Source organism: Triticum urartu, chromosome 6, assembly GCF_003073215.2.
Source record: "Triticum urartu cultivar G1812 chromosome 6, Tu2.1, whole genome shotgun sequence".
NCBI lineage: Eukaryota > Viridiplantae > Streptophyta > Magnoliopsida > Poales > Poaceae > Triticum > Triticum urartu.
This window is the reverse complement of record NC_053027.1, coordinates 54245675-54267836: the sequence shown is the minus strand read 5'-3', so window position 1 is coordinate 54267836 and position 22162 is coordinate 54245675. Positions and strand designations below refer to the sequence as shown.

Genomic DNA, 22162 nt, shown 5'->3' with positions numbered 1-22162 from the left:
TCCTCATGCCCAATCGTAGTTATCATGAGCTGTGACATAAATGCTTAACAGCCTGCATGCTTCTGCTTTGTACAATAATTTGGTTCATCTATCATTTTATAATTCCCAATGATCTTTCTCATTTTGTGACTGACACTGAATTTCTTGAGTCTTCATTATCAATGTAATTACTTATCAAATTTATATGTTTCTTCAAACCTATTTGCATTCTGTTACCCTTTTAATCAAATATGATTTTTACAGAGCCTGGTGTTGATCCTTTTGCTCAAAGAAGGGAAGAGAAGAAGGGCAGGGTCGATAAACAAGAAAAGAACAGACTTGGGAATTTGAAGAATGCTGCAAAAGTTGGTGCTCTGCCAAGGTAATCCTTTCCTACTAGCTACTATAATCTGTATACCTGATGCACTATGTGTGTTATTCATTACATTAGCAACTCAAGTTTCTCATATAACAGCTTTCTGAAAAATATCATGCAGTCATATACAGCTCGCTGCCACGTCCGTGCCCATCACAGGAACTAAAGCTGATCTGCCAAGAAAAGCTAAGAAGGAAGACCTCGAGAATGTCGCTGGTATGGCTTCTGCAGCAACAGCTAGCGGTGGAAAGTTTGATAAAAAGTTGCCTGGTGAGAAACCTCTCAAGAAGGCTGGCAAAAACAGAAAGGTTTTTTCTCCTATGAACTCATTTGCCTTTAGTAAATCCACACGCCTTTGTAAGTTGATAGTTTGGTTAGCTTAACTGTTTCTTTTCTGCAGTTCCTCCCTGTTGTTGAAGGGAAAGGAATGGGCAACCTAGAGAAACAGCAAAACGACAAGATCCTGAACAGTCTACTGGCCAAGAACTTCGAGGAACCATTGGATGTCAGCAAGGCAAGCTCCAGAATTCAGTATATGTATCACTTCCATTTGTCTAGTCCACCATCTAACAAGTGCTGTAAGTAACTTTGATAACAGGCAATCACGATGTACAAGGTGAAGAAGGACAACAAGAGGAGGAAAGACAAGCAATCATCGTCGTCGTCCGGATCAAATAAGTTGAAGCCCCAGAAGAAAATCCACAAGAAATCTTCAAAGAAAAGCGCTTAGGTCCCTCCACATCATCGTTGAGACATGCCGTGCTGTAGGCGGCGAGCGCAGTCTCCAAGCATCAAGGATAGTCTTGGCAAATTTTGTATGGTCATTGTCCTGTTTAAGTCCCAAGGGAGAAATATTGTTATTCCGGTTACCACTGGTTATGATATGACGCAAGAAGCTGAGTGCCGTGATGACATAGCTGTACACGTATTGTATTTTCAGAAGTTTGGGAAATGTTTCTGGAAAGCTTTGTTGGCAATATAGAAATCAACCTAACACCAAAGAGATTTGATGTCTGAGCACAAGCCATAATTTAGTTTGAGTTAAGTAAAGAGTCTCTATGCTTTGCCAACCCCATGCTTAACACACAACGCTATATCTCTCTGGTGACCGTGAACCCTATATACGAATAGTAAAATAAAAATACCAGGAAAATAAAAAATCGGGGTTGCTAGATCTCAACCCTATATGAATAGTAAAATATAAAAAAATGCCAGGAAAATAAAAAAATCGGGATTGCTAAATAGGCTTAACCGAGTCTCAACAGATGTTATATTTGTGAGATCTTACATGAAGATTTATGTAAAACATTCTTTAAAAAATATTTCTTTCTTTTTATATGTTCTCTCCCAACTCTCAGAGATCTAACCGCGTGCACAAAAAATATCTGAAAATCCATGGTGTTAAACCTGATCAATCATTCTAGAACCAGTTGCTGCTACTAATCATTCATTACAACAATACCAAGAGAAAGCCATTTGATCTAGAACCACTTATCATGCACGACTTCACCTAACACCAATTCATCTAGTACCACTTCAAGTCTTCATCATTAAAAACACACACAACACCATCACACTTACCATCACCAGCAAACAGAATTTCTCTACCTAATCCAACTAGCATAGTAACCTGCTGCTTGGTAGCTAAATTCCTCTCACTATAGCTGCCAAAATTAGCTCTGCGTGCGGTCCCTTTACCTGCAATACCTCTACTGGTACATTCATTCCTCCTCTCAAACTCTTCCATTTTGTCCTCTGTTGCACCTATTCCATCCGCAACAACATCGTCAACAAGGACCCTTTTACCAAACAGATGCTCCACATACTCTAGCTCTTCCATCGCCATAAGTCGCAGGTGACCTATGTAGCAAACAAAAAAATTACAACTTTTAAACTAGCAAGAACCATAATAAATAAACACTGACATTTAACTTATGGAGCAACATTACTTCAGGGAGCAAACATATGAACTAGACATGAATCATACAAAGTGCTAGGCGTCGACACGGATTTGGGAACTAGGGATTTGGCGAGGGAGCGAGGCAAGAGCTGGTCTGGTCGCTTGGTTCAACTGAATCAATGCGTGCTTCTGATCTATGGCACATTTACAAAGAACCCCCTGCAACTCGTGTGTATTCAAAGCCATAAACATATTGGACGGCCAAAGCCACGCTGTCCCAGTGGACCAAGTCCACATGTCTTTTTTTTTACATGGTAATACATGTCTCATTAATAAAATAAATATTCAGTTACAAGCCACGTAAAATATTGACATTACTTGACTGAAAAGATAGGATAATCCTATGCAAAAAAACCAGCGTGTGTCCCTCTCCATTAAGGAAAAGGAGACAAATCACCTCTTCACCCGAGCTCGACACGGCTTCATCGCTGATCAGCAACTTTACGGATCTCCAAAGTAGTTTGCCTGAAGCAAAACCATTGCCGTTGAAAGAATCAGACCGAGCAACGTGTCCCCGAACACGCCATCGAACTCTAGAACTGACACCTCCGCATGACTACGCCGTCGGAGGAGGAAACCAGAACTATCAGCCTCCATTTACAAACCCAGCACAAGATGAGCCATCTTTCAGCTGTCACTTGCGTAGACAATCGTATAAAAAAACGTATATGAGTGACCGTTCACTTCCGTGGCCGTATTTAGGGCATTTTGAAGGGCGGTGAACAAAGTGAATATATGCAAAAACAAAAACAAAAAAGCAAAGTGAATACCGCAACAAGATCAGTGATGAATATTTCTCTGAAAAAAACAAGCCAGATTGGCCAAGCGCCCAGTCTCCGCTCTCCACGTAACCCTTCTCCCCTCCCAACCTCCGCGTCGTCGCAAACCCAAATCCTCCTCCCACCCCAACCCCCCCTCATCAGATCACGCGAGCAGGGGGCGCCGGAACCGGATCGGGCGCGGCGGAGGAGGGGGGACGGCGATGATGCACGGCGTGGGGCAGTCGGACGACGCGGCGGCGGCGGCGGCGCTGGAGCTGCAGGAGTCCGGGTGGGAGGAGCTGCGGCGGGAGGCGCGGAAGCTGGAGGGGGACCTGGACGTGAAGCTCTCCTCGTACGCGCGCCTCGCCGCGCGCTCCTCCTCCGCCTCGGCCTCGGCCTCGGCGGCCTCCCCCACCGCCGACCGCTCCTCCTGGAAGTCCACGGAGCTCGAGATCCAGGCGCTGCTCGACAAGCTGCAGGATGTCAACGACGCCATGAGCCGCTGCGCCGCCCCCGCCGCCCCCGCCACCGCCTCCGTCTCCCAGAAGCTCGCGCGCCACCGCGACATCCTGCACGAGTTCACGCAGGTCCCCCTCCTCCTCCTCCCCCGCCGCCTCTCCTCTCTGCCCCGCTGCTCACCTCGCTGAAATGGTTGGTTGGTTGGCTGATCCGATCCGATCGATCGGAACAGGAGTTCAGGAGGACGCGGGGGAACTTGAGCTCCATGAGGGAGCACACCGACCTGCTCAGCTCCGTGCGCGGCGACATCACCGAGTCCAAGGTTTCGTGTCGCCTCTCTCCGGGTCTCCACTTCTCATCAAAGTGTTGTTGCAGAGCGTATGCCCCCGTTCATCTGTTGTGTCGTCTCAGTCTGATCGCCGGGGATTTTCTCTCCAGGCTACGGGCGGCATGTCGCCGAGGGTGCATTTGCTCCGGGAGAGGGCTTCCATTCATGGCAGCGTCAACCAGGTATGGTTCCAGTAGTTGAGTTAGACCAAGCGTATCTAAAATTCTGTTCAATTTCATGCCAGCTGCTTAGCGTCGCACACTCGCACTAGAAGGATCCCCATTTATATTTGTGATGTTCATCATTAGTTCTTGCTCATTCTGCATTCTCTGATCTGATGCACAAAATCATTAATATCTGTGAGTGGTGTCTCATGTGATGTGCAACTTGGGGCAGGGTGTTGGGAATTACACAGCAATAGGAAGAACAGGTTGTTAGGAACACTTACAAGTTACAACCATGTTTTCTGTACTAATAACAGTGTGAACATTGAACGATGGTTTGAGTGGAGAAGAGAGAAAACAAGTCTACTTTTGTGCAGCGAAACTTTGTCACTGTCAATATGTGTTTGTCTTTGTGATCAACTCTAGCTCATGAGGCACTATGTTCCTCTTTTTTTTTACCCAAATTCCAGATAGACGAGGTAATTGGGCAAGCTCAAAGCACAAGAGCAGCCCTATCCAATCAGAGGGCCCTGTTTGGAGATGTTCAGGGAAAAGTCAAGCAGTTAGGTGAAAAATTCCCTGTGGTTCGAGGCCTCCTAGGTAATCTGTCGATCCTTAATTCTTTCATCGGACATTAGTCTTTTGGCGGGCATCATCGTATGCTCTCTGCTATTTGACCCGATTCCAGCACCCTAACAATCGAATACATTCTTGTTTGCAGGCGCCATCAAGAGGAAGAAATCAAAGGACACGATCATTCTTTCAGCAGTAATCGCGGCCTGCACCATCTTTTTGATCATCTACTGGCTCTCAAAATGATCGGTGCGTCGTTGGAAAAGCTCGCGACGGGGACTTCCTCTCTCACCACAGAATGACTGACAAGTGACTGCAGATTGCACGATAAAAGGCTGGTGATTATTATCCATTTCTTAGGGCTAGTACGAGGGAATGGGAGATCCCGTTGTGTTTAGCTCTCACCGTGCCGCCGTCGACGCATCTTGTTTCTGGAGATCCCCCCTGTCATTTATACCTAGATCAATTTTGTTTGGTGAATTGCCCACGAGGCCATGCTGGTTCAAGTAAATACGATGACACACTTCTGATACTTCCATCTTACAATGGGAATTGAGCTGTTGCCTGTACAAATACTGTGTTCCATGGAACAAAACCCTTGCCTGTAAGTGTGTTCCATCTTACAATGGGAGTTGAGCTGTTGCTTGCACTATTGCTGCAAATTCATTTCCATGTGCCAAATATTAAAATGTCAATCTCAACATACTACATTCTCTGTGTGTGTGTCAGTGTGTGTGTGTGTGTGGGGGGGGGGGGGGGGGGGGGGGAGCATGCAAAAAAGTTTGGGGATCAACAAGTACCAGGATCCCATAGACAACCTTAATACACTTCTTAAGATATGTAGTAGCTTGTAGTCAATCACCCGCGTTCCCTTTTTACTCTACAAAAATAAAAGAAAAAACTATGTACACAAAAAGTGACAAGTTTTCACCATTTTGGCGCCAAAGAAGAAACAGCTCGATCCCGTATGAAGAAGAAACACCGCTTAGTTAGCAGCCACATCCTATGATCTTATCCCATTTTACAGCCAGCCACCAAATTCTCATATTGTGCAGCCAAGGGAGCTGATCCTGGCCATCTCATCAAGGCCCCAACACGATATTACATTGGGTGACAATGTCGTCGAAGGTACAAGGAGACCGATTTCTCTCTGCAGTAAATCAGACTCCATACAGGGGTAGAGCTACTCGGACGAAGGAGTAACAAAGCGCCCCTGTGAAGACATAGCTGTCGACCCGGTCAAGAATACCACCTGCATTGCAGCTTTGTGTTAAGTTCGCGAAAAAGCAATGACGCGATGAAGTGTAAGATGTGAGACTCGGAATGTAAAGGACAAAACCGACGGAAACAAGATGTCTAACTTTGGAAAGTATGGTAGTAACTGTTAGAAAAAAGGGTCGATACCAAAGTACGAATGAAATACTCCCTCCGTTCATTTTTATAAGTCATTTCAGACAACTAAAATTGAGCTATTTTGTACACTGTCTGAAATGCTACAACGCCTTATAAAAGTGAACAGAGGGAGTAGATAAAATTGCATGGAGTAGTGCTGCAAAAAAATTGACATGACAAAACATGAGATATAACAAGAACAGAGCTAACAATGTTTACCATGGCCAGGAATGAGCGACCCAGAGTCCTTCACACCAGCATCACGCTTAATAAGAGATTCAATGAGATCCCCGAATAATGAACCCAGAAAGATCAGGATCCCATAAGCAGTAGCACTGATATCAATCAATTAAATAATTAGGCAGGGAAGCAAAGTTCTACGCAAATATGTCATTCAAGATACTCCCTCCATTTTTATATACAAGGCCACAAACTAAAATTACAGGTACCAAGACAAAAATTAATGTGTGCTTTACAAGTCAATTTGTTTTCTCGTTTACCGGATTAATTAATAGAGTGCATGCACATTAGAGAAAACTGAGTGGCCGTGGGAGAGGAAGTAGGTGAGTGTGTCGTTAGGCTAGTCATAGTGGGAGTAACTTAGCAAGTAACATAACGCACTTCGAGAAATTTTTGCTTATGTGGCTTTGTAGTTAATGAGAAGTGGTAACATAATATGTTACTGTAACATAGCGTTTTCCAAGACAAGATGAGTCTACAAGTTAATTAATGAAGTCTTCTATGACACTACTACTATGTTACTTTGCACTATGAATGTAGTAACTTAGACTAGTGTCATATGTATGACACTAGTATAAGTTACTCTCCACTATGACCAGCCTTATCATCCACTACATGCATGCTAGTAATTAAGTCATGGGTTAGTAGTACGAGGAAACATCATTAATATTTGCCTCGATTATTGTTGGTGGCCTTGTATAGATGCAAAATGTGTTTTTCATAGTGGCCTTGTATATAAAAATGGAGGGAGTACAAGTGGAGAATCTATATGCGGATGTAAACTCAACAAAGAGATACATGCTATCACATGTATGTCGGGTCAACATTCTTTTTTAGGCTAATAGGATATAACCATATAAAATCTTTGTTTATTTGAATTCTGAAGGACGGTAGGAACAGCCTTGTTAAATATTTCAAGAAAATAATGTGCAGATAGAGTTACAAAAATATAAAGAAAAGAACACTGCCCCTACTCCTGGCAGATACCAAAACTGACTTTTTGAGAAACTCTAATTGTTGGAAATCGATATCAATATCAGTTTTTCCATCTAAACTTCATCGAGAGGCATATATTCCTTTGCAACAAGATAACATGTAATGAGTCATGAGTTCCCATGGAGTTATTAGAAAAAATCCTGGCAGTTGTGTATTTCTTGTTGATATATTGAAAACTAATGCGTTATGTTGGTACAATTTTGTTCACCCTAAAACCTAAAATTTGATGGTTTATTGCGTTCAAGTAACCAAATTTCAAGAATTCAGTAAAGAAAAATAATGTTTCGGAACTAGGACAATAACAATAGAAAGGTGTCAGAAGTTAGCAATACCTCAACAGCGATCTTGGCCAGCGAAAGAGAGTCGACAAAAGCACAGTGGTAAGCACACAGCCAGTCAGACCGGCTAAAGCACCCTCCAGGGTCTTCTTAGGGCTTATGTTAGTCAAAGGAGTACGGCCAAATGCCTGAAACGGAAAATGGATAACACGATGACATGATTTACTTCCTTTCAAATACACGACTGTCCAAATAAATCACTTGTCTGCAAAAATTCAGACAAGTTGAATGCTTTTTCATTCAACAAACATACATGGCAGGGCAATCGTATGCGTGTCTACAAATTTATAGTAGTTACTTTGGTAGGGAAAAACAATAAACTAGAAGTTCATCTGTGATCTGACACACTTTTTTTTATCAGTGTGGTTGTGTCACATCAACGGCAATCTTAACAGGTTGCCCAACAGTAGTTACACCATAAGCTGGATAGCTCCTAACTTCTGACAGGCTTCTGTAGGAGTCTCTTGATGTACACTATATTGTTCAAAACGAGTAAAAAAAATTATAGTGACCCACAGAACTATAGGCAAGTTGTTTCCAGATAAATTAAAACAAACTAAAAAAGGCTGTGTTTTACAATAACATGACAAAGTCAAATGGGGTCAATCAAAATAGAAGAGTAGGAAAGAGCATACCCTTCCACATAGGAAAGCTGATGTATCAGCAGCAATAATGCTAGTAATAGATATCAAGGTTGCTACAAATCCAACTGTCCAGTGAGCTTGCCCACCAAGAAGTATTGGCCAGTTATGTGCTATACCTGTCAAAGAACACTGGTTATAACTTTTAACATATAACAATAATATATTAACTCACCAAGAACAGAAAAACATCATAATTACTTGCACTGGTAACTGGTAAGCACTTAAAAAATGCACCTTCTTATGAACCCTTAAATCAATTAAAACTATACATAAAATTAATCTCTTATAAACAAACTGTCTCTACCAATACTGCAAATCAAACAGAAAGATGAATCGGTAGAGAAAGGTGACAAGCAAAGAAGTAAGCAGAGAAGTACAAAGAGAATTTGACGACATACTTGTATTTAAGGCAGGAGCTGCTAGTCCGCAACGGAGCTTAACCCAGAAAGAAGGAAGATAGCCACAATAAAATAAACCAAAAACTGAACTAGTTAGCTGAGCGAAACGGGGGTTTCCTCTTTGCAATACCAAAGATATTGCAATAATAAATGCCGATAATGTCAGGGGAACATCCATGCGGCCATAGCACCTACGCAAATATACAGGAGAAACATCAGAACTCGAAGCTGTAGTCATATTAACAGGAACTGACAACCAAATGTAGCAATCCTTCCTTCTTAAGCAACCCCTCCCCACCCACATTACATGCGCACACAAAGAAAAACATATAGCGTAAATTATGATCATCTAAAAGAAATGTCACGAAGCTCTGATCTAGTAAAAATGCTACGAAGTTCAGGAGCTGAAGCAATCAAGCAACATCTGTAAGCTGATACCTCGAAAGTATACAAAAATGCACTGATACTTAATTGTTCTTCCGACCCAAGAAATTGAGTGATAAGGTGGGGAGTTCGGTGCTGAAATAGTAATCCGTGAGGCCTGATTCGCATCGTGTCTAATGACCCCATGATCAAAATGGTAAGTAATTGTATCAAGCTAAAGCTACAACTTACAGGTTGCAAAGTTTCAATGCCGGCATTTGAGCTAATTCCTACTGTACCATCTTGCCTCTACCTCAAGAATTCCCAACAAAATTAAAGAGTGAGTGAGCCAAAGCAATTTTATGCTCGCACGACCACAACGACGTGAGGATAGCTAGCCCATTTATACCGAAAATTGTGACTAAATACCACATAAATTACAGTATCCACAGCGAAGTTCTAGCTTATTCTGACAGTAGGGCAGAGCAGACAACAAATGCGGGGCTCCCTTACAGCGTAAGGATGGGCATGAGGGCGCAGATGGCGGAGCAGACGCGGGACACGTAGCGCGGCGGAGGGGTGCTGCCGCCGGCGGCGGTGCCACGGACGAGCCCGAAGTACTCGCGGGCACCGGCGAGGACGACGGCGGTAATGGCGGCGGTGAACACCCAGCCGCCGGCGACCACGACGCCGCCCGCGCCGACCCCGATGGCGATGCCCACGAGCACCCTCCGCTGAAGCTGCCGGGCCTTGTCGCTCTTATCGGCGGCCTCCTCCGCGCGGCCTTCGCCGGCGGAGGCGGAGGCGACGGCGAGGAGCGGGAAGCGGTGTCGGAGGCGGAGCGGCGGTGGGGTGGGGAGGAGGAGGCGGAGGCGGAGCGGGGGCTGGGGCCGTGCGGCGGAGTGGAGGACGAGAGGAGGGTGGAGGCGGGTGGCCGTCACCGTCACCGTCGTCGCCGCCGCCGCCGCCGCAGCCATGGGAGATGGGTGGGGGTCAGGTCGGGCGGAGAGTTCGATGCGAGCAAGGAATTTTCGCTACCGTTGATTTTTGGCCAGAGCTGTAGTAGAGACATCGAAAATTTGTACGTACCTGTATTTGCCCAAAAGGAAAACAATACCTACTAGTAGTACCAAAGAAAATGTAACATTACTCTAAACGAAATTTCAAAATTGTAAGTTTAAAAGGTGAAGAAACAAAAATAATGGTATGATAAAAAATACAGAATATGACACTCACCTCGTATCGGCCTGGAAACTTGAGAAAGAAGTGCCAGAAGGTAGAAGGATGGAAAGAAAGAAAAAAGAGGGATGCTCACTGAACATCGACGATGTTGATACTCTCGATGGTTTACCGGTGATGAACAACGTCAACATTTTTAGAATGAATTGTTTGATAAAAATGTCGACGCCTTTCCTCGTTGTTGCTGGTGGTTGAACGGTACGGAGAAATAAGATTTGGTTGGGCAATTATCAAATTGTTTGATAAAAATGTCGACGCCTTTCCTTGTTGTTGCTGGTGGTTGAACGATATGGAAAAATAAGATTTGATTGGGCAATTATCAATGTGTGGTGTTTACATAATTGACAATGAAAAAGACGAAGCAAAGTAGGAGAAGAAATAACAAAGCAGGTGGATCGCAGACAGAAAAAGTTCATGGGGAGCCCCGAAGAGCTGGGTAATCCCACGTCCTCTAATGTTTAAGTGTCAACACCTAAAAAGGGAAATTCAACCTAGTGGGTGGTTCTCTAAAAAACCACTAGCGGGTAGTTTGAAATCTTTCAGACCATTTAGTCACTCTGTGCATTTGAAAACCGAACCAAAAAACCATACCGAAAATAAACCGAACCAAACCGATTTTATGGTTTTTATGGTTTCTGGTTTCGGTATGGTATGAACTTTTCATACCGATTTGAACTTCGGTTTTTATGGTATATACCAAAAAACCAAACGGTTAACCGAATAAATCGAAGTAAAAAATAAATTTGTATTTCTTGAGATAAACAACCATACAAGTTGTCATTTTTCTTGTACATGAGTTAAATTCACTACTAAGCACCTAAATTTTTCTTGTAACATAGTCATTTTTCTCCTTTTAAAATGCTAAGCACGTCCATAACCATCAACAGATGAATCAATGCATGTATATATACTTATATATATAGTCATATACTATTTGTGTAAACTAGTATGTGTTTTGAGTCGTAAATTTGCAAATTATTATTAAGTCATTTTCAAATTCGCGTCAACTTTGGTTTTTATGGTATATACCGAAACCATACCGAAATAATTTGGTATATACCGAAACCGAACCGTATTTTATTTTCATACCGTATTTACCGAAGTATTAATACCGTACAAACCGAAAAACCGTATAAACCAAACCATCTAAACCGAATAAACCGAACGCACAGGATGACCATTTAGGACATGTTTGAGTTAAGCTCATGGTGCATCGAATACCCAACGTCACAATGGATAAATTCTGACCAATGAACATTCACAAGATCCTGAAAAATTCGCACATCCTTAAGGCAGCGCCTTGTTTTTTTGTTTGGTATCCGAAAAAACGGACATCTCTCTGTGAAGAGCACATATCGGTTAGCGATTGCATGATATGGTGAGTTGTTTGCATGGGACGCGTCTGACAGCCACTCTGAAGGAGATTGTTTGATCTAGAACTGTTTTTGGCAATCCTCTGCACCTCAAAATATGAATATTACAGCCTGGACGACAGCGGCGGGTGCTTTGGCTACCTCGACATGCAAAGATTATCGTCATCTGGCTACCTCAGGCACTTGCCTGTCATGCGGTGTAGAGAAAGAGAATAATTTCAGTCGTTGGTTTCTTGTAGCCATGCTTGAAACTTTTGGGAACACATGCGTGCTGTTTGGTCCTTGCTTGAGAACGATCATCTGATAAATAATAAAAAGGAATGACTCCTCGACGTGTTGCTTCAGTGCTTTGAAGTTACAGAGGTTAGACTCATTATGTTGATATGCCACACTTGAAACCTGCGTATTGATCTGATCTATGACAGAGAGGTATCCCCTGATGATGGAACGGTGTAATTTTTAGACAGCTACATGAAGTGCGTTGGTCTCTCATGCAAATTCAGCAAGGAAGAAGTTTTGAAGGAACAAAATGCATGCTTTTGATAATGAGGTTGTGTCGATGGTAAAAGAACATGTTGATGGTTTTCTTTTAGAGTCGGATGACTCAACTGCGGTAGTTATGATTTTGAGAGGCATGCTGGAATGATATGTTTTGCGGCGGTAGTTATGATCTTGAGAGGCATGCTGGAACGATACGTTTTGCGGATTATCGGGTCGTGCTCAATTGCAGTGATGCTTTGAAAGCGGAGTACATGCATTAATGTAAGGGATGACTCTCGTTGTCCAAGACATAACTCTTTTGGTCATTATGCAATCGGCCTCTTCAGAAGCTCTTCATCTTATTAGGTTTAGGTGATGGATTGGTTGATCGGCGGACATCTTGCCGTGGAGATCAGATCATTGATGAGTGCTAGAGAGTTTAGAGAGTTTACTTAGTACTCCCTCCGTCCGGAAATACTTGTCATCAAAATGGATAAGAAGGGGTGTATCTAGAACTAAAATACATCTAGATACATCCTCTTTTATTCATCTTGATGACAAGTATTTCCGAACGGAGGGAGTAAAAGATTAGGAGGGAACAAAATAGAGTGGCCGGTCGTCAGGCATACTAAATGTACTTCCGCCGTGTGCATCAAAGTTCTGAAGTATTGATGAATTATTACCTCACAACTAAAACTTTATAATTTTAGAATAAAACTCTGTAATACATACCTCTGAAAAAACCAACATGAAAACAAAAACAAAAAATCCAAATCGTAAAAATTTGTAGGGGTTCAAAGTCCAAATCCTGCCGACAGGGGGTGCTTGAAAAACCACCCCAAATGAGGGAAACAAACTGAAATAACGAACCGGCTCCGGGGCATCACCGAAGCGGAAAGAAACAGAGAGCCCCCAATCCCGATCCCAATCCCAATCCCAATCCCACCCGGTCCGGCCCAGTCCAGTCCAGTCTCCACCCCCGCCGGCCGAGTCAACCGACGCCCGGACCCCCCCTCGTCTCGTCATGGCGGCCGCGACGGCGACGGCGACGGCGGCGGAGGAGGAGGCGCGCCTGCTGCGGCTCGAGGAGCAGGCGGAGCACGGCGGCGGCGGCGCCTGGGAGTACCTCTCTCTCGCCCGCAGGCTCCGCGCGCGCCGCCCCGCCCCCGTCCTCCGCCTCGGCCTCTCCCTCCTCAACGACGCCTCCGCCCGCTCCCGCCTCGCCTCCGAGCGTACGTCACGCCCCTCCTCCCTCCTCCTGATCCCCTCCCCCCTCCCCCGCGCGCGGTACGGATAGATCTCGTCTCGTGGTCCGCCTCGGGCCAGATCTCTTCCCCCGCGTTCCCGATCCGCCTCCCCCTTTCGAGATCTCATCCGCTGAACTGGAATCGCTGCGCTTTTGCGCCCGGAACCGTTGCCGGAACGTCCCTGCGGCGTTCTCAGCTGCTGCTGATGATCTCTCGCCGTGCTCTTGGCCCCAGTACTGAACGCGAGATCGCTTTGTTTCGATGCATGCAGAGTGGACGCTCTACGAGCAGGTGGCGGTGGCCGCCATGGACTGCCAGCGTCTTGATGTCGCAAAGGTGAGGTGCTCTGGTTACGCAGTCACTTTTTCGTTTATGACCATCTCTGGTCCGGTTCTATTCTCTGATTTCGATGCAATTTGACTTTGCCCGCCGAGAATGAAAAATTCAGTTTATCTTGGGTATGGCTACCATTATCTATTGATCAAATCGCCTCGTTTCATGGTTCTGCAGGATTGTATTGGAATCCTCTCCAAGCAGTTTCCTGGCAGCGCTCGTGTTGGTAAGTTTGTTTGGCCCATACAAAGGCAGTTTGCAGATCTAGTTACACTTGGGAAACTTTATGAGCAGAATCATCCAAAAGGGGTTGGTGACAAGCAAGAAACATGTGGTGGAGCCAAGCTAATCCTTTCCAAAATGGGTTTAATGTTTTCAAATGGGGAAAGGGTTTGTTCAAAAGATTGGACTAAAGTCTGACATGAAACTTCAAAATTATCATGCCAGTTCCGTAAATCTATGCAAGGCTGTGATTGTTTTTAAGACAGCTCACGTTGTCAATAGTCTGAGAAGTGAACTATAATGCGAACGGCGAAGACTATTACTTAAAAATAAATGAAATATGCATAATTGCTCACCATATAATGATATCAACTATTATTGGCTTGGTGAGTTGATTTCTCTGAACAAATATACCTGCACAGTACTTTAGTATATCAAGCCAAATGATGTTGTGGTACACGCCCTTGGAATATACATAGATGTTGATCTTAGGTATTCTACAGGCCAGGGATTGTCTGATCTAAGAGCATTACTAGTAGAACCCTCAAACCCTCACCAGCGTTTTGAGGGTCCAAAAATGATCTTTTTGTGCACTTTTACGGGTTGAAAAACAGGGGCAAAGATTAGAACCCTCAAACCCAACCCTTATAACGGAATATTCCCCATGAACGACGTTGTCGTTGCACGCGGGAGGTCGATGGGGCGGCCGCCGGCGAGGGAGCGACTAGCAGCGGCGGTCGCGGGCGTGGACGCGGGAGTTGGGAGGATTTTTCCCTCCCGCGCGAGTATAACCGCCAAATGAGGGTTGGGGTAGGTTTTGCTCCCCAACCCTTACTTTTGAGGATTGGGAGAGGGTTTGAGGGTTGGACCTTTAAATTTTTTTGAGGGTTTGAGGGTTAAGGGGTTCTAGTCTACGGCTTTTTTTCGACGAAAACTGTAAAAAAAGAAGTTATTTTTAGGGGTTTGAGGGTTTGAGGGCTCTACTAGTAATCCTCTAAAGTAGGAGGGCAAGGTGTTGCTTGAGGGTGAAGGTGTAATACATGGACATTTTTGTTAACTAAGAACCAGTTATGGGTTACCTAAATCCTGGTGTACACAAAAGCGATGTAAACACCTAAGTTTGGAACACATTTTTTATTATTCAAGTATACCAGAATTGATATCTGTCGAGTCATATAATGCTGGTTATTATGGCCATCTTTCTGTAAATTCTGAACACACTTGCTCTAAAATGCAGGCCGGCTAGAAGCCCTGCTGTTTGAGGCAAAGGGTGATTGGGCTGAAGCTGAAAGAGCTTATGCACTTATCCTGGAAACCAACCCATTTGATCAGGTAAAAATTTGATATGCAGGAGGAATTTGATTTTCTTTGCTTTCTAGAACCATTCAAATGCTAAGGATGATACCTTAGTACGGTGTCATTTTACACAACAAATATCCTCCTTGTTTGGTTGTCAGATTGTCCACAAGAGAAAAATTGCTATTGCAAAAGCACAAGGTGACATGTCTTTAGCAGTTGATTATTTGAACAAGTATTTGGAATTGTAAGTATGCATCCACTTCTTTTATGGACCAGTTACTGCCTCCTATATTTTTCTTATTAGAACATATTAAGTTATTAACCCTTTCCCTGTGTTAGATTCATGGCGGATCATGATGCATGGAGAGAGCTTGCTGAAATTTATGTTTCCTTACAAATGTGAGATGTTCAATCTTGATTGATTCAACATAATATGGTCAGATGTGAAAATACTAACTTATATGATGATTTTTTTTGCCAGGTACAAACAAGCCGCCTTTTGTTACGAGGAACTAATATTGGCTCAACCAACCATTCCACTTTATCATCTAGCTTATGCTGAGGTAAGTGGACCAAACACAGCCTTTCGTGGAAATAAATAGAAAATTTAGAATTATCTGTTATGAAATTTGTCATTATTCTGTTGATGATTTACTGATGGTCCCTTTCTTCCAATGGTAAATGATGAATGGTCGAATACCACATGAGACGACAATAACTATCAAAGATCCAATTAAAATGAAGCACGCCAATTCAACATTGAAGTTAACAAAAACGTTACAAAATAATTATGTATAGTGATATAATGAGCAAGGTTTACGAGTCGATGAGTTGTTCCGAGGTTGAGACTGGTAGGCTAAGCGTAACTAATCGACACTAGTCGACACTGAAGTTGCGACTCATAGACTAGTTGACACTGAAGTGTAGTCGGCCATGGAGTTGAGACTCATAGACTAGTCCATAGACTAGTCTTGACTAGTCCTTGGACTCATAATCCATAATGAGGCATAAGATTAAAAATAGCAAGTGTATTAAGTTTTATAAGTTGTGTTTCTCAAGATAATGATCCATGTGAGAGATGAATTGAAATGAAAAAATGACACCCATCTTTATAAAACCTCTCAGGCATAGATGCATAAGTGATGAAGTATTTTGACACCGACTTATAGGCTATCATAATATGCAATGAATCAACATGATTTGATGAGTGATTCAACTGTGTATATTTTCTACCAATTGAGGTCCCACATCTAGTTGTGATCAGCCATGAAAATCGATTTTAGTAATTTAAAGACAAAGACTGGCTTTCATTGAAGCTGTCATCTTAAAGGAGTTTTGTTGGGTATTTATTCAAGTTAGCAGTTTCTTTCTGTTTATTTTAGAAGTCATGTTGTACTAGGCGGACGGGGCATGGCATAGGCTGATACGCAGATATGTGTCTTTAGGGTGGGAAACTGTAGGAGCTTATTCTTGTGGGGTCTGCAAGAAACGGAAGTTGCATGGTTTTATCTTACTGGTTTTGTGTGGTAGGTGGGAGAGGGCATGCTGAGCCCAGAAGTAGAGTTTATTTGGCGTGCATATATGGCAATACGATGATCAGTGCTATTTATTTGTTTGATAGTCCTTCTGGTGGGATGCAAAATCGCCCAACGTTTCTGATTCATATAAATGACTAAGTCAAGCCAATGCCATGTCCTGATTCTGCCGAAGGCGCAGTTGATTTCATGCAATGCGAGTGCACAGCTTATCCTTGCTGAGTGTCGCCTCTTCTTTTATGTTGAAGGTTTTGTACACACTGGGTGGTTTGGAAAACCTTCAAACCGCTAAAAAGTACTACGCGTCGACTATCCAGTTAACTGGGGGCAAGAACACGAGAGCTCTCTTTGGCGTGTGCCTGGTAAGACGGACGGACATCTTGGAAGGGTCCCAGTTGCCTTTATATTTTATTTATTTATTTATCCACAGTAGTGATCCTTGATGCATATACATCCTTGATCCCCACAGTGCAGCGCAGCAATTAGCCAGCTGACCAAAGGGAGGAACAAGGAGGAGGAGAGCTCGGAGCTGCAGAGCCTGGCCGCAGAGGCACTGATGAAGGATTACAAGCGGCGCGCGCCGTCCATGGAGGCGCTCGTCGCGGGCATGCTGAAGAACATGAAGCTCTCCTGATCTGACCCTTGTTAGCTCACAAGGGCTTTAGCTTTAGCTAGCTGAGCGAGCGAGCACTAGTGCCTCACGCATGCGGTGGGCTCTGCTTTGGAGACGGCAGATCCTTCCAGCAGCATTGTAAAACTTTATTTACGAAAGATCCTTCCTTGTTTCCATATATGTCGTTTTTTTTGATTGTTTTTGTTGCCATAGAGCAATAAGGAAAACAACACTGTACCATTGTAGTTTTGAATATAGACGAAAGTTTTTGATCTGTAATAGATGAGTACGTTAAATCTCTAAATGGATCACTTTTTCTTCTTCTTTAGATAGACGTTCAAGCCGTTCATGTATACACCTCTGTTCCTAAATAGTCTTGATCCACTATGTATTTCTTTCATGTGCCTAAATACTACTAGTACATCTGTTTCTAAATGTAAGACGTGTTGACAGTTTAATTTGCAGATCCTAGCTTACCTTCTCAACTTTCCAGCACAAGAAGTGTCTACAATGGGTATTCACAGTCTTCATGAGATGGTGGCGGTATGTTCCTGGTATCTCCGGTGGGAAAGGAGAAAACTCGTGCATAAGGAGCCGGTCCAAGATGCAAGGAGAATTGCGCAGTCAGTTTGGGCTCTTGCATGGAATTTTATCATTGCATGTGATGCAAAGGCATCGATGAAGAGAGGAGGATGGTGCAAACCACCAAATGGAGTCGTCAAACTGAACGTCGATGCAGCCTTTGACATTTGACATGCTGAACGGGCCTATGGGAACAGTAATCAGAGACGATAGGGGCCATATGACTGTCGCTGGAAACAAACTGGTTGATTCATGTTATGATGTTCTGATGGCGGAAGCGATGGCTCTCAAGTTTGGTCTCTAGATTTGCATTGACAGCGGGCTGTAACAAAATTGTGGTCAACTCTGACAATCTGGAACTCACAGAGACTATGAAAAATGGAGGCCATTTTGCTGGGAATGCGACAACCATTATTGATGACTGCTATCATCTGGCATGCGAGTTCCGCTATATTACTTTCGGGTTTTGCCCAAGAGAAGCGAATACTGTGGCTCATGAATTAACTAAACTAGCTAGATTTTCTTTTTGTAACGAGTGGTTTGAAGATGCTTCAATTGAGCTACTTCCTCTGTTGATGAAGGATGTAAACTTGATTACGAGTTAATAAAGAGGAGGTAAAGTTATAAAATAATAATAATTAAACTGCCAAAACATATTGCATTCAGGAACAGAGGCAACAGTTATGATCAACCATATATTTCCCCCAGAAATTGATGGAGAGACGTTTGCACAAATTCTCCGGCTACTTGGCCATTGTTTCATCTGCTTGCTCAACTCTTCTTCCTCTATGTTGACACGAGTCGAGCCCGCTGGTTTTATCTGACATTACCCTTTATCGCTTTATCGTTAGGTGACCAACCTACAAACCCCAATTTGATCTACCTCCGCAACATTTCCACGTATCCTAACCTATTTCTTCCATCTTATTTGACTTCTATGCTGCTGCAACATATTTTGTTTTTTCTCTCTTTTTTTGAGAAGGAGGTTGAAACTTCCGGCCTTTACATCATTGTGATGCACACATCCAATTTTATTAAAGCTGACGCAATCACTCAAGACCAGCACGTCAACAAGAAGGCAACGCCTTCAACAAGATAATGACATAAGTGGGCCTATTTGTTTAATTACGACTTTAGCACGCACACAGATCAGTGAGATGATGGCACACTACGGCTAGCAATCGACAGCACGTACTGCAGAGTCAGGTCATGCACATTGCTCGATTGTGTTCTTCTTAGCAAATCTTGACAATGTACTAGGAGGATTAATCACCTCAAACATCGACAGCCTTCCGCGTATCCTTTTTTTTTTTGCTTTCAGGAATACGCCCGTCATTGCTATGAGGATGAAGGTGTGTATGTATATTTTTCAGATACACCTGCAGGTGTTTTATTGAACATACGCCGTTCAGCACACACAAAAAAGATCCACCATCCTTTTCTTCTTTCAGTTGTCATACAGTACAAAATTGCTTCATTGTTGATTAGATGCTATGTCATATCGTCTGAAAACAATGTCTCTTTCATGATTTCAACATGCCAATGTGGTGTGGTCGATGCCAAACTAGTGCTCCGTTTGTGTTTTTTAAGATGCTTTGTAACGCACGGATACTTTGCTAGTACATGCATACATACATACATACTCCCTCCGTATATAAGATTTGATCAAAGTCAAACTTTTAAATGTTTGACCAACTTTATAAAAAAAAATATCAACATCTAAAATACTAAAGCTATATGGTATGGAAATTAATTTCATGATGCATCTAACAATACTGATTTCATATTATGAATCTTGATATTTTTTTTATAAACTTAGTCAAAGTAAACAAAAGTTGACTTTGACAAAATCTTATATGCAGACTAAAAAGAAACGGAGGGAGTACATACATACATAGTACATATTGACGGGCATACACGCCGTGTGAAAATATCTATTTGCACATCTTTAAAATTAAAATTTGGCTAAAAAAAAGAAAAGAGCATGGAAAGAGTCATGGCCAAGAAAAGAGAGAGGAGGGGAGCGGAAGCCGGGAAGACTGAGCGGAGGAGCGACTGGTAGCTAATTTGGGCGCGTGAAGCTCTCCCGGCCTCTCACCGTCGTCCACCCCCCGTACGTGGTGCAGCCAGCATGTGTATATGTATCTATATATATAAAGCCCACCTCCTTCATCCTCACAACGCAATACAATCTCTTCTCTCCTCCTGCCAGCTTACAAGCCAACCAACGCAGCGCAATGGCGGCGGTGCAGCAGTACACGGTGGCGCTCTTCCTCGCCGTCGCCGTCGCCCTCGTGGCGGGGCCGGCCGTCTCCTACGCCGCCTACGCCCCCGGCGCCCCGGCCACCCCCGCCGCCCCAGGGACCCAGCCCAAGGCGACGACTCCGGAGCAGAAGCTGATGGAGGATATCAACAACGGCTTCAAGGCGGCCGTGGCGGCCGCAGCCGCCGTCCCTCCGGCCGACAAGTACAAGACGTTCGAGGCCACCTTCAGCGCGGCCTCTAACAAGGCTTTCGCAGATGTCCTCAAGGCCGCCGCCTCCGGCCAGATGCCCGCCCAGTCAGCCTCCATGGCCTCACTCTCCAAGAGCCTCGAAGCCTCCTACAAGCTCGCCTACGACAAAGCCCAGGGCGCCACCCCCGAGACCAAGTACGACACCTACGTCGCCAGTCTCACCGAGTCGCTCCGCGTCATCTCCGGCGCCTTCGAGGTCCACTCCGTCAAGCCCGCCGCCGAGGAGGTCAAGGGGATCCCCGCCCCCCAGCTCAAGACCATCGACCAGATCGACGCCGCCTACAGGACCGCCGCCACCGCCGCCGACGCTGCCCCGGTCAACGACAAGTTCACCGTCTTCGAGTCCGCCTTCAACAAGGCCATCAAGGAGACCACGGGCGGCGCATACGACAACTACAAGTTCGTCCCCGCCCTTGAGTCCGCCGTCAAGCAGGCCTACGCCGCCACCGTCGCCTCCGCGCCCGAGGTAAAGTACGCCGTCTTTCAGGCCGCCCTGAGCAAGGCCATCAATGCCATGGTTGAAGCCGAGAAGGATGCCAGCGCCGCCACTGCCGGTGGCTACAAAGCCTGAGCTCGCCAACAACACACATCCATCACGCACACATACTATGCTGTGTATGTATGTAGTACGTACGTGTGTGGCCTTGGCGGCCAGGGATTTTCCTGATGCTTCCTTCTTGGTTTTCGTTTCATGCATGCAGCCGCGATCGACCGTGTGTGCATGTGCCTGTAATAATAACAAAATCTTTGTAATCTTTTTCTATGAATTTGTAATCCCCATGACAAGCGGGATCAAATCCGCATATTGTATAGGGCAGTGATCTGCGCCGGTGCGCCGGCCCAACTGTTAGGCGAGTCGTATCTGAAACGTTAGTTTGTCTTTTGCACACCGTCAGATCAGCCTTTGAATCGTTTTTTTTCTCAATAGAAAATCGTGTCCAATTCAAAACAACTATTTCGTGCTGGACACCCCGCCATGGACTCTCCGAGGGCTGACCTTGAAGCATCACCAGCTCGCCGCCGGTCGCCGTCCTTGCTGCCGGCCGCCGTCCATCTTAGTCGTCGCCGTCGTAGCACCGCCATGCCGTGGCTGCAGCTCCTGGTGTCGCCGGGAGCCACCATGCCATGGTTGAAGCCTTTTCACACAACGGTTGAAGCTTTTTTCATGCATAGTTCCTGCTTTTGCACTTGCGTCATGGCCCGGTCCCAAATTCCATCACCTTTGATGGGGTAGTAGCAAAAATAAAAGACGGTGGTAGCAAAATACAAAGACCATTGTAGCAAAACTTAAAGTGGTTCCAGCAAAAATAAGATGGATCCAACAAAAATTCAAAAACAGGGTGGTAGCAAAAACTAAGACGACAGAAGCAAATTTCAAAGACTATGGTAACAAAAGGCTAGAGTGGTTCCAGCAAAAAGATGGATCTAATTAAGCAAAAAATATCAAAAGACGGACTTCAACGGTAGTAGCAAAAAACAAAATGATGATAGCAATGTTTTGGACTGGTTGCAGCAGAAGGCACTCAAACAAGGTGGATCCTAGCAAAAAATTCAGCTGATTCCAGCAAAACAACAAGCCAGATGGAGCAAAAAATACCACCGATTGAAGCTCCCGCCGACACCGATTCCAGCATCTCGTCCGCTCGTGCACAACGTAGTCGCCGTTCCCGCACGGGTGGAGCACGACGGCGCTCGCCGGAGCGGCATGGCGACAGGTCGAGGGCGAGGCGCTCGCCGGAGCAGCGTGGGGGCA

General features: G+C 44.5%; 5 protein-coding genes across 5 annotated transcripts; 4 read left to right on the top strand and 1 right to left on the bottom strand.

Annotated features, from left to right (window-relative positions):
- Positions 1–206: 206 nt before the first annotated feature.
- LOC125517474 (ribosome biogenesis regulatory protein homolog) lies at positions 207–1319 on the top strand. Its single transcript, XM_048682669.1, has 4 exons — positions 207–361; positions 477–663; positions 756–869; positions 954–1319. Exons 1-4 carry the CDS (start codon positions 231–233, stop codon positions 1083–1085), a joined length of 564 nt encoding a protein of 187 aa, XP_048538626.1. The 5' UTR covers positions 207–230; the 3' UTR covers positions 1086–1319.
- Positions 1320–3136: 1817 nt separating this feature from the next.
- On the top strand, positions 3137–5266 carry LOC125512413 (Golgi SNAP receptor complex member 1-2-like). The gene is made up of 5 exons (XM_048677508.1): positions 3137–3663; positions 3768–3857; positions 3974–4045; positions 4498–4627; positions 4749–5266. Exons 1-5 carry the CDS (start codon positions 3298–3300, stop codon positions 4844–4846), a joined length of 756 nt encoding a protein of 251 aa, XP_048533465.1. The 5' UTR covers positions 3137–3297; the 3' UTR covers positions 4847–5266.
- Positions 5267–5397: 131 nt separating this feature from the next.
- On the bottom strand, positions 5398–10032 carry LOC125512412 (phosphatidate cytidylyltransferase 4, chloroplastic-like). The gene is made up of 6 exons (XM_048677507.1): positions 9485–10032; positions 8609–8799; positions 8202–8326; positions 7561–7694; positions 6212–6327; positions 5398–5852 (listed from the first exon to the last, which is right to left on the bottom strand). Exons 1-6 carry the CDS (start codon positions 9946–9948, stop codon positions 5761–5763), a joined length of 1122 nt encoding a protein of 373 aa, XP_048533464.1. The 5' UTR covers positions 9949–10032; the 3' UTR covers positions 5398–5760.
- A 2913-nt stretch (positions 10033–12945) lies between these two features.
- LOC125513400 (ER membrane protein complex subunit 2-A-like) lies at positions 12946–17640 on the top strand. The gene is made up of 9 exons (XM_048678512.1): positions 12946–13295; positions 13582–13646; positions 13821–13869; positions 15103–15197; positions 15323–15408; positions 15504–15563; positions 15646–15727; positions 16948–17061; positions 17169–17640. The coding sequence occupies exons 1-9, from the start codon at positions 13088–13090 to the stop codon at positions 17331–17333; spliced, it is 924 nt and encodes a 307-aa protein (XP_048534469.1). The 5' UTR covers positions 12946–13087; the 3' UTR covers positions 17334–17640.
- A 2408-nt stretch (positions 17641–20048) lies between these two features.
- On the top strand, positions 20049–21580 carry LOC125515723 (pollen allergen Phl p 5.0101-like). Its single transcript, XM_048681231.1, has one exon. The coding sequence runs from the start codon at positions 20132–20134 to the stop codon at positions 20978–20980; it is 849 nt and encodes a 282-aa protein (XP_048537188.1). The 5' UTR covers positions 20049–20131; the 3' UTR covers positions 20981–21580.
- Positions 21581–22162: the final 582 nt, after the last annotated feature.

What these genes read in the sequence shown, in the direction of transcription:
- LOC125517474 (XM_048682669.1), top strand. Translation starts at nt 231, where the DNA reads ATGATTTTTACAGAGCCTGGTGTTGATCCTTTTGCTCAAAGAAGGGAA. An exon ending in AAAGTTGGTGCTCTGCCAAG is followed by an intron (nt 362 to 476) that starts GTAATCCTTTCC and finishes AATATCATGCAG; the next exon opens with TCATATACAGCTCGCTGCCA. An exon ending in AACCATTGGATGTCAGCAAG is followed by an intron (nt 870 to 953) that starts GCAAGCTCCAGA and finishes CTTTGATAACAG; the next exon opens with GCAATCACGATGTACAAGGT.
- LOC125512413 (XM_048677508.1), top strand. Translation starts at nt 3,298, where the DNA reads ATGATGCACGGCGTGGGGCAGTCGGACGACGCGGCGGCGGCGGCGGCG. An exon ending in TCCTGCACGAGTTCACGCAG is followed by an intron (nt 3,664 to 3,767) that starts GTCCCCCTCCTC and finishes CGATCGGAACAG; the next exon opens with GAGTTCAGGAGGACGCGGGG. An exon ending in TTCATGGCAGCGTCAACCAG is followed by an intron (nt 4,046 to 4,497) that starts GTATGGTTCCAG and finishes CCCAAATTCCAG; the next exon opens with ATAGACGAGGTAATTGGGCA.
- LOC125512412 (XM_048677507.1), bottom strand. Translation starts at nt 9,948, where the DNA reads ATGGCTGCGGCGGCGGCGGCGGCGACGACGGTGACGGTGACGGCCACC. An exon ending in CAGCTTTCCTATGTGGAAGG is followed by an intron (nt 7,695 to 8,201) that starts GTATGCTCTTTC and finishes TTTCCGTTTCAG; the next exon opens with GCATTTGGCCGTACTCCTTT. An exon ending in TGGCCAAGATCGCTGTTGAG is followed by an intron (nt 6,328 to 7,560) that starts GTATTGCTAACT and finishes GATTGATATCAG; the next exon opens with TGCTACTGCTTATGGGATCC.
- LOC125513400 (XM_048678512.1), top strand. Translation starts at nt 13,088, where the DNA reads ATGGCGGCCGCGACGGCGACGGCGACGGCGGCGGAGGAGGAGGCGCGC. An exon ending in TTGAACAAGTATTTGGAATT is followed by an intron (nt 15,409 to 15,503) that starts GTAAGTATGCAT and finishes TCCCTGTGTTAG; the next exon opens with ATTCATGGCGGATCATGATG. An exon ending in CTCTCTTTGGCGTGTGCCTG is followed by an intron (nt 17,062 to 17,168) that starts GTAAGACGGACG and finishes TGATCCCCACAG; the next exon opens with TGCAGCGCAGCAATTAGCCA.
- LOC125515723 (XM_048681231.1), top strand. Translation starts at nt 20,132, where the DNA reads ATGGCGGCGGTGCAGCAGTACACGGTGGCGCTCTTCCTCGCCGTCGCC.